The 12,691-nt window shown below is 40.0% G+C and overlaps 2 protein-coding genes across 2 annotated transcripts; one reads left to right on the top strand and one right to left on the bottom strand.

The window, feature by feature from the left end:
• The first annotated feature begins 72 nt into the window (after window positions 1-72).
• On the top strand, window positions 73-7,960 carry olfml3b (olfactomedin-like 3b). The gene is made up of 4 exons (XM_089011144.1): window positions 73-86; window positions 2,912-3,176; window positions 4,427-4,712; window positions 5,861-7,960. The coding sequence occupies exons 2-4, from the start codon at window positions 3,078-3,080 to the stop codon at window positions 6,643-6,645; spliced, it is 1,170 nt and encodes a 389-aa protein (XP_088867270.1). The 5' UTR covers window positions 73-86; window positions 2,912-3,077; the 3' UTR covers window positions 6,646-7,960.
• Window positions 7,961-8,888: 928 nt separating this feature from the next.
• On the bottom strand, window positions 8,889-12,691 carry cdk2 (cyclin dependent kinase 2). Its single transcript, XM_089009629.1, has 7 exons — window positions 12,295-12,691; window positions 11,255-11,332; window positions 11,060-11,180; window positions 10,752-10,922; window positions 10,575-10,676; window positions 10,192-10,395; window positions 8,889-9,601 (listed from the first exon to the last, which is right to left on the bottom strand). The coding sequence occupies exons 1-7, from the start codon at window positions 12,408-12,410 to the stop codon at window positions 9,497-9,499; spliced, it is 897 nt and encodes a 298-aa protein (XP_088865755.1). The 5' UTR covers window positions 12,411-12,691; the 3' UTR covers window positions 8,889-9,496.

Here is a 12,691-nt window from a genome sequence, read left to right as displayed (position 1 = left end):
TTTAGGTGTTCAATTACCTGACGTGTTTCGGCGTATACTTCCGCCTTTGTCAGACGAAGGAGGAAGTATACGCCGAAACATGTCAGGTAATCGAACACCTAAAATAAACACTGTAAGAAAATAATCTGTTTTGAATTAGATATCAAGTAGACAGGATGAACTATTAATATAACTATTATAAATTAATACAACTATTTACTCACTTTACTTGATGTATCATCTCTGTATCACAAATGTTACACTATGAGGAAGATATACACATCTTATACTTACATATAGAACAACATAGCAGTCACCCTCATAAAAATGTCCGCATGACTTCTCGGGGACTTGAATAAGTTCCATTTTCTGTTTCACATGGAGAGAATTCCTGTTTCCACCATTCATCACTTTTACAACAATATGTGATGGGAAACTACACAACTACCCAAATTCTCCAGATGACAATCCCAGGGGTGGAAGTTATTGTTCTAAACATGCACTCCATGTTGGACGCCGTTGTGGTGGGCCGCTTTAATTCCTTGTAATTTTCTCACCTGCTCAAAAATTTAAAAAAATCACCAAAACCGACAAAATGTTTCAACAAGACATTTAGAACATACCTTCAAAGAGTTGCATTTAATGTATCTGGCAAGACAATTTGCATGTACAGTGGAACCTCGGTTTTCGAACGACTCACAGTTCGAACAAATCGGAGTCCGAACAAAATATTCGAGAAATTCGTAGTTCGAACAACAATCGGATTTCGAACGCCGGTACAACACGTGAGTGCGTAAGCAAGGGTGGGATGCTGAGCGGTTAATATAGGTGTACGAAGAGTTCGAGCCCCTTATCATGCCTCCAAAGAAAGTAAGTGCTGCTACAAGTGAAAAAAGAAAAGTAGTGCGTCCAACTATTGCATTTAAGAAAGAAATAATAGCAAAATATGTAGGAGATGTGCGAGTGCCTAGCCAGATCAGGAGGGATATTTGATTTTAATTCTAATTAGTTATGGGAAGTCTTTTCGTAACACTTTTCATGAGTTTGGCCATCGTCTTTACATTCTAAGAAAAGTGGAGAGGCTCAAAGTAAGCTTGGACATCACTTTTTCCATTTATTCTCCAACACATTCACACATAAGTCGAGAGACCATGAGTGACACGTTAAATAAAATGTTCAACCCTGTAGAAGCTAAATCGCTATTTATGACTTTGCCATTTTTCCACGAATGCTCCAATGAGCCTCCACTGGAATGAAGTCATGCAAGTTAGTAGCCAAAATGAAACGAATGACACACCATTTTAAGTTGAGATGCCTGGAAAATGGTGATGAATCAAAGAATAAGCACAGTGGGTTCACTTGGGCCTTTTAGTTTTTTTTTTCTATCTAAGTGGAAAAAATATGGTGGAACAAGGAGATGGTTGCATTCAGCTTTTTGATATTCCAAGATGGCACAAGGTGGAAATAATTACTCAGTATCAGACTAATGTTCTACTCAAGGCTACTTCTGTTTGACTTCCTCCTCAGGCCTTATCAATAAAATTACTGTGATCTGGCTAAAGACAACTGAAAGGTCTTTAAAAACAATGCACAAAAGACAGGATGCTAACAAATCATACTCACGATTCTTTAAAAGATTTCCAGAAAATATTTGACTTGTTCAGATTGTCAGCAGATCCGCGTATTCTGTCTGAACGACACATTACTTTGGCAACGCAGGGCTTTTAAGATAATGGACAAAAAAGAAATGATGACATAAAGGATAGTCTTCTTTAACTCATTCACTGCCAGGCGATGTGCAAAAATGTGTCCACTCCAATGCCAGGGTTTTTGTCATTGTCACTTGAATTCCAGGACCCACAGAATATTGAGTTTTAGGACTACATAAACATTCGAGTCAGCGTAAGAAACCTTAGACTCTCTTCTTTAATCAAAAAAAAAAGACTTCATTCCTAAATTATATGAGTCTGAAGTTATATGAGCTTGAAATGAGGGTGGCAGTCCAAAATACAATGCAAAACACATATTGGCTTTAATAACAGCTGAATCTGGAACTGAGCGCTAACATGGAAAAAAAGCAAATGCCCTCCCCTTGTATAAAAGGAAAAAAAAATCGACAGAGGCCATGTCCAGCGCTTTATCGGCACCCAAGCATCAAACAACAAAACCCAAACAAATTCGGGAATGGTGCTCTACCTCATATTTTCAATTCCCGAATAATTTTGTGAATGGCAGTGAATGAATTAAGGAAGAAAGTGTGAACTCAGGAAAGCTGGAAGATTCAAAGGAAAATGCAGTGTGAAATTTGATATGGAAAAAGAAAATGCGTTGTTAAAATAGGACATTATTTCAAATTGAGACAGCCGAAAATGCTTAAACGTCAATTCATTCTGATTCACTTCCTGGTTTTGTCTACAACAGGTCGGAAAATAAGCAAAAATGTAGATCGTTGTTTTGTTGTCAGTAAAAGCTAATCAGTTTTGTGTCTGATTATCTTTTATTCTGATCAACATTGATTCACAAATTTCTCAACATATTTAATGTGACATGCAAAGAAGATATTTAAACTTTATTGGGCCATCCGGTGGTAGACTAGTTAGCGCGTCGGACTCACAGTCCGGGGGTGCAGGATTCGATTCTCAGGTTCTGGCCTTCCCGTAGAGGGTGTTTATGCCCTCCCCGTTTCCTCCCACGTTCGAAAAACATGCGTGGCTGGCTTATTGAACACTCTAAATATCCCTTGGTGTGAGCGTGAGCTCAAAATGGTTGTTGGTCTATGTTTCCTGTGATTGGCTGGCAACGGGTTCAGGGTGTCCCCCATCTACTGCCCAAAGACAGCTGGGATTGTTCTCCAGCTCACCCAGTGAGGATAAAGCAGTTCCGAAAATGAATGGGATGATGGATTTAGCTTGTTCCTCACATTCTGCACCAGGTAGAAGCCAAAGAGGAAACAAAGGGGGGACAGGCCTGTCTCTTCCATCTCCACCAGATGTTCTTAGCTCCTCCCATTTAGCTCAGCTGGACATTCCAGCCCACCTCTGGGGATCCGCCGGTTCCTCCACACTCTTAGCCAGTCTACGCCAGCAGGAGGAATCATAATGAGAGGACTTGTTGTCTTCGTCAGTGCCGTGTGTTTGGCCAGCGCACAGCACCAGGCCCTCATTGACTATTTGGAACGTCGGCTGCTTGCGATCGAGGTGAGACTTTTCTTCTTGTGCTCCATGAGGAATTTTCCAGGAATAGGGCAAAGGCAATGGAATGTAGCTTTGTCTCAACCCTTTGGAAGATTCAGCTTTCAAAGCCATTATAGTACTTATGTTCCATGAACTATCCATTTTTGACATGGAAAGGATGTGAAAAGATGCAAATAGGCTGCATTCATTTCATCTGCATTGTTGAAAGAGCAGAACAAGGAACTGCAGAGGATTGTGTTTATCAGACTAATCAAGGAAGTTGTTATTTCACCATCAATATCCCGTGTGGAAAGTCTCCAAAAAGTCCTCTGAGTCACTTGATGGGAACTTGTTATCCTTTAGTCACCATACCACAAAAGGAAAATAGTAGTTTGGTGTCAAGGAAAATTGAAGATGCTGTTCATAGTACAGTGAGACCTCAACTTACGAACTTAATTGGTTCCCAGACAGAGTGTAAAGTGTGTATCTAAAAAAAAAATCCCATGGGAAACCATTAAAAATTGAATAATCCGTTCCCGGGTTTCCATAAAATATACTTTTCAACTAAATAAGCCTTAAAACTACACACAACATACCTTATTCTATGTATAATAAATGTGCTACTGTATTGTAATGAAAGAAATACACTGCATTGTATCATAAAGTTACTTTATTTACATTTGTGATGGTCATTTATGGCTTGATGGAATGGCGTTGGAGGTCGAAGGTCAAAGGGAATTGCTGTTTGGAAAGAGAGGCACATTTCATGAGGACTGTAATTAAAGAAATAAACTGTGCTGTAAAATAAAGTTGTATTTGCCTTTTTTGATGGTCGTTGATGCGTATGGAAGGAGAGTCACCTTCCATAAGGACTGTTGGTGCTGTTCGGTCGTGTGCTTCCGCCGAAGATCATTCCGCCAGCCGTGGTGGGTGTGTATTATGAAAATAGTGCTTATTATAAGGTTTAATTTTCAGAAATTTGACATTTGTAAGACGAAAAGTTTATAAGATAAGGTGTTTGTAAGTTAAGGTCTCACTGTATGTTGAATTACTAACATGGATTAAGGCTGAAATCCATGTCAATATTGTGCCCTGACATTCCTCACTCCATCTGTTTTATTTGTTCATCCTTTTCCTCAACAGAGAAGGAAAACTTTCCTTGGCTTGGAAGTTGATGTCAATGCAATGCTTCCCTCTCGGAATACTTTGAAGTTTGCTAATTAAAATTCTTTCTTTGAAATCTGTATGTCCATATCTGACCGTCAACAAAACAGGACCGGATCTCCCTGTGGCACGAACAGGCCACCCGCTACGCCTCAGAGCTGCGTGAACTCAAACAACACATGGTTTCTCAACTTGAGAATTTGGACAAGGAGAAGGAGACACTCCGTGTGAGTCTGGACAGCATGGGGATCCGAGTAGATCGAGTAGAGCGCGAGCTGGATTATTTAGAGACCCAGAACGGTGCTCAGCCGTGTGTGGATGTGGATGACAAGCTGATTGAGCAGCAGGTCACTCAGGTGCAGGAGAAACAGAAGACCAAATACTTCAAACTCACTGGTGAGTGATTGTGATGCTCTGAGTTAAAGTGTTGCTAAATGGGAATGAGCCAGCTTTGCATGGCACAACTCATGAGATATATATTTTAATAATAATAATAATAATAATAATAATAATAATAACAATAATAATAATAATAATAATAATAATAATAATAAAAGCTTGGCCAAACAAACATGCGAATCAAACCTCCAAAGATGGAGGACACTGATTTGCTGTGGCGGCCCCTTGAAGGGAAAAGCAGAAAGGAGGAGAAGAAGAAGAAGAAGAAGAAGAAGAAGAAGAAGAAGAAGAAGAAGAAGAAGAAGAAGAAGAAGAAGAAGAAGTAGAAGTAACAAATAAGTAGGCAATTAAATAAATAAATACATACATAAATACGTATATACGTACAGACAGACGCACGCACGCACACGCATACATACATACAGTACATAAGCAAATAAACACAAAAACACATAAATACACAAATACATAATAATATATACACAAACAAATATAAATAAATAAGTAAATCAATAAACATAAAAACACATACATACACAAATACATAAAATATGTAAACAAACAAATCTAAATAAATAAGCAGTATATATATAATTTTAGTGTCTCTGACGAAGGCGGAAGTAGACGCCGAAACATGTCAGGTATTTGAACACAGACAATACACTGTCTGTGTTCGAATATGTGTAAGAATCTGTTTAAAATTAGATATCAAGTAGACAGGATGAACTTGTGTGTGTGTGTGTGTGTGTGTGTGTGTGTGTGTGTGTGTGTGTGTGTGTGTGTGTGTGTGTGTGTGTGTGTGTGTGTGTGTGTGTGTGTGTGTGTGTGTGTGTGTGTGTGTGTGTGTGTGTGTGTGTGTGTGTGTGTGTGTGTGTGTGTGTGTGTGTGTGTGCATATACAAATAGCTAAATAAATGGATAAACAAACTAATAATTACATACATAAATAAAAGTGGCACAGTAGACTACTGGTTAGTGCTACACTCCAGGATGTACTGAGTGTTCAATCAGAGTCATGAATATTTAGTATGAATCTTCAAAGAAGAAAAAAAGACAATCTCATGGCATTTTGGGGTGCAAATGTGAGCGAAATTAAATTGGCATGAGCATGATGACATTATCCAATTGTGTTTCTCATTTTCTTAGACTGCAGCGACATGCTCTCCACCATAAAGGCTATGAAGATCTTAAAGAGATTGGGAGGTTCCAAGGGAATGTGGACCAGAGATACTGGCGGGGGCTCAGGGAAGGTCTTTATCTTTAATGGAACCGACAAAGACACTATCTTCGAATTTGCCACCGTGCAAGACTTTACTCGTTCGCAAGGCTTGTCTGACTCCAGGCAGCTGAAACTTCCCTCCGCTTGGCAAGGGACGGGACACATTGTCTATAACAATCACGCCTACATTGTGATTCAGGAGGATGAGTTGACGCTGGTCAAATATGACTTGAGGAACACGTCTGTGGTAGATAGCGCGGTGTTCCCAGACCAGGACTACATCCCAGTGTACAGCCTGAGCCCTGAAACCGTATTGGACCTGGCTGTGGATGAAGAAGGCCTCTGGGTCATTTATTCAACACTTCAGAATGAGCAACACATCTCCCTAGCTAAAATAGACAGTGGTACACTGAGCATCGAGCAAACGTGGGACACGAGCTGCCCGAGACAGAACGCAGAAGCGGCCTTTGTCATCTGCGGCACGCTGTACGTGGTCTACAACTCAGAGCAGCCCGGGCGATCCCATGTCCAGTGTTTGTTCGATGTTAATGACATGGTGAGCAATGACGACGCGCCGCTGATTTACTTCCCCAAACGTTATGGGGCTCACGCCAGTATCAAGTACAACCCGCTGGAGCAGCTGCTCTATGCGTGGGATGATGGCTTCCAGATTCTCTACAAACTTGTCATGAAGAAGAAACTTGAGGTTTAGTATCAAACAGCAAAAACCCCAATCCGCATTGCGGTATAGCTCAGAAGTAGTTTAGGCCACATTGCATCCCGGAAGCAGACTGGCCAGTGGAGTTTATGCAACTTTTGTGCTATTCATTGTATGTTTCATGTCTCCATATTGTCACAATGTGTTTAATGTCGAATACATAAAAGAAAGTGTTGATGAAAAGGTTTCTTCAGCCGTCATCTGTACTTCTTTGAAGGTGTCGGACGTTTCGCTTCTTATCCAAGATCCTTTGTCAGCGAACTAAAGTCTTTTGCTGGTAGTTGCTGGTGGTGGGGTGAGGTTCAATTTGGATCGTTCGTACAACAGACTTCTTAGGCTACATAGGCTTAGTTATGCTGATGAAGTGGTACCAGAGCAAATGGGGCAATCAGGCCAGTCGTAGACCTCATACTCAGACAGGACAATAGAAGTAATCAGTCAGGACAATAGAAGTAACTGTAGTAGCCGCAGGGAGTAGTCCTCTGCTCCCCCCAACCTGAGAGCAGGGACCAATCATAGCAGAGTCCGGCACCGCCACGTCTGGACAGTAGGGGTATATATAGAGGGCCGAAACTACCAGCAAAAGATTTGAGTTTGCTGACGAAGGATAAGAAGCGAAACGTCCGACACCTTCAAAGAAATACAGATGTCGGCTGAAGAAACCTTTTCAGCGATGGACCACTCCTGTACGACTGAGAGCTCACACAGACATGAAAGAAAGTGTCAATCTCTTGTCTTTTAGCTGCTGACAACCTTCGGCATATTGTGCTTAACTCTGCATTTATCATTCTTTCTATCAACCCTGTTAAGACTTTGAATGTCTTTAAAAATCTGACTTCCATTTTGACATACTCAAGGGAAAAGAGCCGCCATGAAAGTAAAAATGTTGCTTTTCCTAAAGCAGAGGGTCTAAATATCTGTACGCATAACCAAATTTTCATCTGGTTGCCACGAGGGTCTTATGTGAGCAGTGCTTTGTCCTGTTAAGTTTTTGCCTGGTTGTGATTATAGCTCATAAAGGCAAAGACAACTGTTTGAGATAGTTTACTTAATCCTGTTGTAAATAAATACAAATGTGTAATCCCCCCCGATTTAGTCTGAATGTTCCATGTATCCACATGTAACAGTAATGGTTCAAACCATTGGAGAAATAATTGTTTAATTTCAAAGCAACGTGAGATTATTTGCTATTTAGTGGTTTTTGCTAGCTGGCTAGCGCCATTATGTTTCCCTATGTACACTGTGGATTTATGTAAACCGAGACTGATCAGATTGAATTTTTTTACATAAAATAAATGAATGAAAAGTACTAACTTGTTAGACATTTGATGATTCATCAACCTTGTGAAATGTTTTTTTGTTCAACACATGAACACAACTTAGAAGGGTTGTAATTTTCTCAAATGATTGCCAGTAGAACAAGTAAAATCGGCAATTACCGGTATACTGTGTATATTTGGTAATCAGCTTCATCTGGCTACACAAGTGAGGTAAGTCTACATTCGAGTTTTGCTACCAGGTTTAAAAGTGGAAGTCAAGCCCATACTGCTCTTGACAACAATAGGATCTATGTAACACTACTCGTGTAGCCACAGCATTCTGATGATTACTGAGTTTGCGTAATATGAGCAAAGAAGTCAAATTCACCCATTTTTTGTCCATCTAAGGTGGCAGCCATTTTGCCCGTTGCTTTCAAATGAAAATAACATGAGTTTCTCAGGTAATGACCAGACATGACTTAGTTTCAGAAAACTGGTAAGCCGTGGTTGGTTGTTCTAAAAGTGTATTTTGTCATTTAATGTTTATATTCAACAAATGCAATATTAGTCAGAATGTCATGTTAAGACTAGTAGAGGTGCAAAAAAAAAAACATTAAACTTGATAGGAATGTGAACCCCATCATGTCTTCAGAGCCTAAAGACATTATGATGTCCTTAGGCTCTGAAGACATTATTGGGTTCACATCCACTTTTACAATGCCGACTGCATTTCACTAAATAACTTCCTAAAACTGGCTCTTCTTATGAAATACTGTATCAAGACATTTTTCATGCATGAACAGGCAGCAGCTTATTTTGAACAAACGTTTGAACAGGTCTGGGTGATTCTATTAGATCTACAAGGCCATTTGAATAAAATATATGTCCTGTTTTTGTTGCAACTATGTATTGAACAACGAATGAAAATAACATTTGTCGCACAAAATGGCAGACAAACAACATACTGACCGAACCCCACCAGTTATTCAAACATGTTTATTTTTTCTCAACTGTCAACACAGTAGTAGCCATAAAACGGTGTTCGAAAGGGGTTTGTAAAACTTAGTGTATGAAAGATATGAGAGCCCATCAGACTGGAAAATGTGAAAATAAGGCAAGCCTCGCAACATCATCCGGAATGTTTATAAACATGAGAAATAAAACAGATTTTCACTTCTGGTAAGTTCTTACGTCAGGAAAATTGAGAGACCAATTAAAGTTGGTATTTGCACTATCCCGAACCTTGTGCCATCAATTTCTAAACTCTAAAATTTGACACCAAAGGCCAAAAGACGAAAATAAAACAAACAGGTATTTGGACACAAAACTACAATATGCATACCGAGGACTTACATAGATTGGAGAATGACAATATTGAGCTGAACAATGGCATCTACAGATAAATATTAAACAGAACAACATTGGGGCTAAAGAACAGACAAGAATATCTCCAAACAACTCGTATTAAAGTATCAAATAACCTTTGAAAGGTACCACTCATATACTTTTCTTTCCTTTCTGAACCTGCCATGAAGTGAGGTCACTTAAGGCTCATTATCATCAAAAGGGAATGGTTTTTGCTACATTCAGAGTCTCAGATGAGGAAGAGGCATGGTGACGTCACGGAAGAAGCGATGGACAAGTGCGTTCTTGGCCGATAACCTTTTGTTAGGATCGTAGCGCAGCATTTCCTGAAAGAGAAGTGTAATGTGTAAAATATACTGTAGCTGTTGTCATCTCAAACAGTGTTTCCTAAATTTTCATGCAAGTCATGTTTAAAGGACAACCGATGTCACTTTTTTTGTTTTTTAAATGACATCAGAAAAACGTTTTATAGCATCTAAAATACCCAAAACACGCAGTATGATATTTTTAGTCAAATGCAAAACCGAACGCCTGTTGTAAATGAAAAAAAAAAATAATTTTCATTTATAAACCGTAACCTGGAATGGGATAATGAAAACCGGACTCATTACGGTTAAACCGGAGTGGTTGGCAGGTACAGTATGTAAGTCACTGGCAGAGATAGATGACCAAAAACAAATTATTTCAGGTAAAAGAATTTCCCAAAGCACATGTGATGAATAATGTTTGGGAATGACTGATTACGAACACTTCAAAAATGTATGTTGCAATATTTTAGGTTTTTTTTATTCATAGTTGAATCGAAACACGTACAGATAATTAACTACTACGATTATAACTTCCCTAAAAAAACATTAAGCAATTATTTTAAACAAATCTTCTAGGTCAGACTCAAATAAAAAGGGAATGTTCTCACCCGGAGAAGATCTCTTCCATCCTCATCCAAGAGAGGAACCACTTTGGATAAATCCTGGCGGGCCCAGTTGGGGAAAGACGGTTTGTAGTCGGGCATGGAAGTGACTCCCGGCCACGTGGCCTCATCAGGGGTGCCGAGGGTACGGAAAATGCGGAAAAGCTGGTCGATCTCAGAGTCACCGGGGAAGAGTGCCCGACGTGTGACCTATCGAAGAAACGTAACAAAGTGTAACAATTCTCAAAGGATGATGAAGCGTCACAAGCCACTTTGGGGGGTTTTGGTACACTGAAGCAAGTTTGGAGCAGGGAAAATCTTTCACTTCTTTGCATTACTTCCTTCTGGCGGACAGAAATCAGAACAATCGGTAAATTGCGGCCAATTACCATTTCCGCAAAGATACAGCCCAGACTCCAGATATCAACAGCGGTGGAGTAAAACTTGCAGCCCAGCAGGATCTCAGGTGCTCTGTACCACAGTGTTACCACCTAACATACATACAGAAAGCATGACAAAAAGACAGTTCTCTGTGTGACATTCACTTCCCCTCCACCCTCATTTACCTCATGTGTGTACGTTCGCACAGGAACCCCGAATGCTCTCGCCAGGCCGAAGTCAGCTAATTTAATCTCACCCTGAGCGTTGATGAGAAGGTTTTGAGGCTTAAGATCGCGATGGAGAACCCTGTGGGAATGGCAGAATGCCAAGCCTTGCAGCAGCTGGAAGAGATAACTCTTAAAAAAAAAGCACCCATGAATTTGAGTTGGTTCATACACAGGACAGTAAATAAATTCAGTAAGGCAGATAGCCACAATCTTCTTCTTTTCCTTTTGGCTTTTCCCTTCAAGGGGTCGCCACAGCAAATGCTTACCTTAATCAGAGGGAGAGGGATACCAGTGACTGTGGAAGAATCCATAAACTTCTTGAGATCCTGGTTGAGGAACTCAAAAACAAGGTAAAGCTTGTTCTCCGTATGGATGACATCGTGCAACCTTAAAAGTGTCAGAATATTTTAGGTAAGTTAGGAAATAAGATAGCAATACTGCATGCAGGATCTGGTGCTTACTTGACAATATTCGGGTGACTGAGCTCTTTGAGGAGGGAAATTTCCCGGATGGCAGTGCTTGGAACACCCTCAGTTTCCCTGAGTGGAAAAAAATAAGAATACAGTAAAGTCTTGTTATATCGATAGTACTGCTTATTACGATACTATTTCTATGAACGCAAGGAGAAAATTTACATGCCGCAGGATCGGATATATCGATAGTCCGGTTATATCAATATTTTTTCTGACTCCCGACAATATCGATATAATGAGACTTTACTGTATATTGCAACTTTTGGGGTATGACGGCACTAATGAAATCTTGAAAAATAAAAAACAACAATCATCGCTGCTTTGTACTGCTTAACCTGTAAATGTTCATGCCAAAAAATATTCATTGAGAAGCAGAGAAATTAACTGTTCATCTCATTTCTATTAACATCTACATCAGTGATTCTCAACGTGTACTACTCGAAAGAGTTAGTTTCCGATACTCAAGTGAAATCTTAACATTGTAATGTGAATGTTACAGTAACTCGCAATAATATTTTTATAAACACATTCTGTATGTTTAAGACAGTCATTATAGTTGTACTTGGAGGGTTCAGGGTTTGTTTTCAATTTTATAGGTAGTACTTTCCGCATAAGTTTTGATAACAATTGGTCGACATGTTTGTAACACACAACAAGCAACGTAGGACTAAAAGTCAAACCATGACGCCCTACTTTGGTTTGTTTCACTGTTAAATCTTAAAGCTCAACTCTTAAACAGCGCCACATAAATTCAAAATGGAGAGACTGTGTATGTTGCATTATTATAAAATTGGAATACAACATTCGCTGTGGCGACCCTTTGAAGGGAAAAGCCGAAAGGAAAAGAAGAAGATAGCAGTAAGCTAAGAAATGTTATTGTATTGTAGCATTGTAGTTCTGACCAATATAATAACTTATAAACTCCAGTATCCCATTGAAACTTTGGCCCCATCACATGAAAACAAAACGGAGCTCTTTGGTCCCCCCCCCCCCCCCCACTCCCACCAGGAGCGTCCTAGCCGACTTACGTGTCCAGCCTTATCTTCTTGAGTGCCACCGTTTCACCCGTGTTCTTGTTCTTGGCTTTGTACACCACTCCATACGTGCCCTCTCCTATCTTTTCGACCTTCTGAAATGAATCCATTGGCCAGGGTTCGGACAGTTTTCCGCAGGGATGTCACGGATCCAAGTTATCTTGCTCTTTTTGTGTCCACGCTAACAACCAGCGCGGACATTCATTCAACCAAATTCTACTTGTTGTTCAAATTCGCCCGCGTGTTCCGCAAACATACACGGCCACCAAAGAGAAGAGTTACATCGAGGTTAAACGGACCAGCTAACTCGTTGGACAAAGAGTTTAGACGAAGGAACTTAACTCAGTTTGGCGGGTTGTTAGTGTCCAAGTGCAAAACACACAGGATACCA

This window comes from Hippocampus bargibanti, linkage group LG12 (assembly GCF_051943395.1).
Source record: "Hippocampus bargibanti isolate YZ-2025 linkage group LG12, ASM5194339v1, whole genome shotgun sequence".
Lineage (NCBI taxonomy): Eukaryota > Metazoa > Chordata > Actinopteri > Syngnathiformes > Syngnathidae > Hippocampus > Hippocampus bargibanti.
This window is presented reverse-complemented; position numbering and strand designations above follow the sequence as displayed.

Bases quoted from the DNA above. Each gene is read 5' to 3' on its own strand.
- cdk2 (XM_089009629.1), bottom strand. From the start codon at position 12,410: ATGGATTCATTTCAGAAGGTCGAAAAGATAGGAGAGGGCACGTATGGA. The intron at 11,333-12,294 runs GTAAGTCGGCTA...TTTTCCACTCAG, and splicing joins AAGAAGATAAGGCTGGACAC to GGAAACTGAGGGTGTTCCAA. The intron at 9,602-10,191 runs GTGAGAACATTC...CTTCTCTTTCAG, and splicing joins ATGGAAGAGATCTTCTCCGG to GAAATGCTGCGCTACGATCC.
- olfml3b (XM_089011144.1), top strand. From the start codon at position 3,078: ATGAGAGGACTTGTTGTCTTCGTCAGTGCCGTGTGTTTGGCCAGCGCA. The intron at 3,177-4,426 runs GTGAGACTTTTC...TCAACAAAACAG, and splicing joins GTCGGCTGCTTGCGATCGAG to GACCGGATCTCCCTGTGGCA. The intron at 4,713-5,860 runs GTGAGTGATTGT...TCATTTTCTTAG, and splicing joins CAAATACTTCAAACTCACTG to ACTGCAGCGACATGCTCTCC.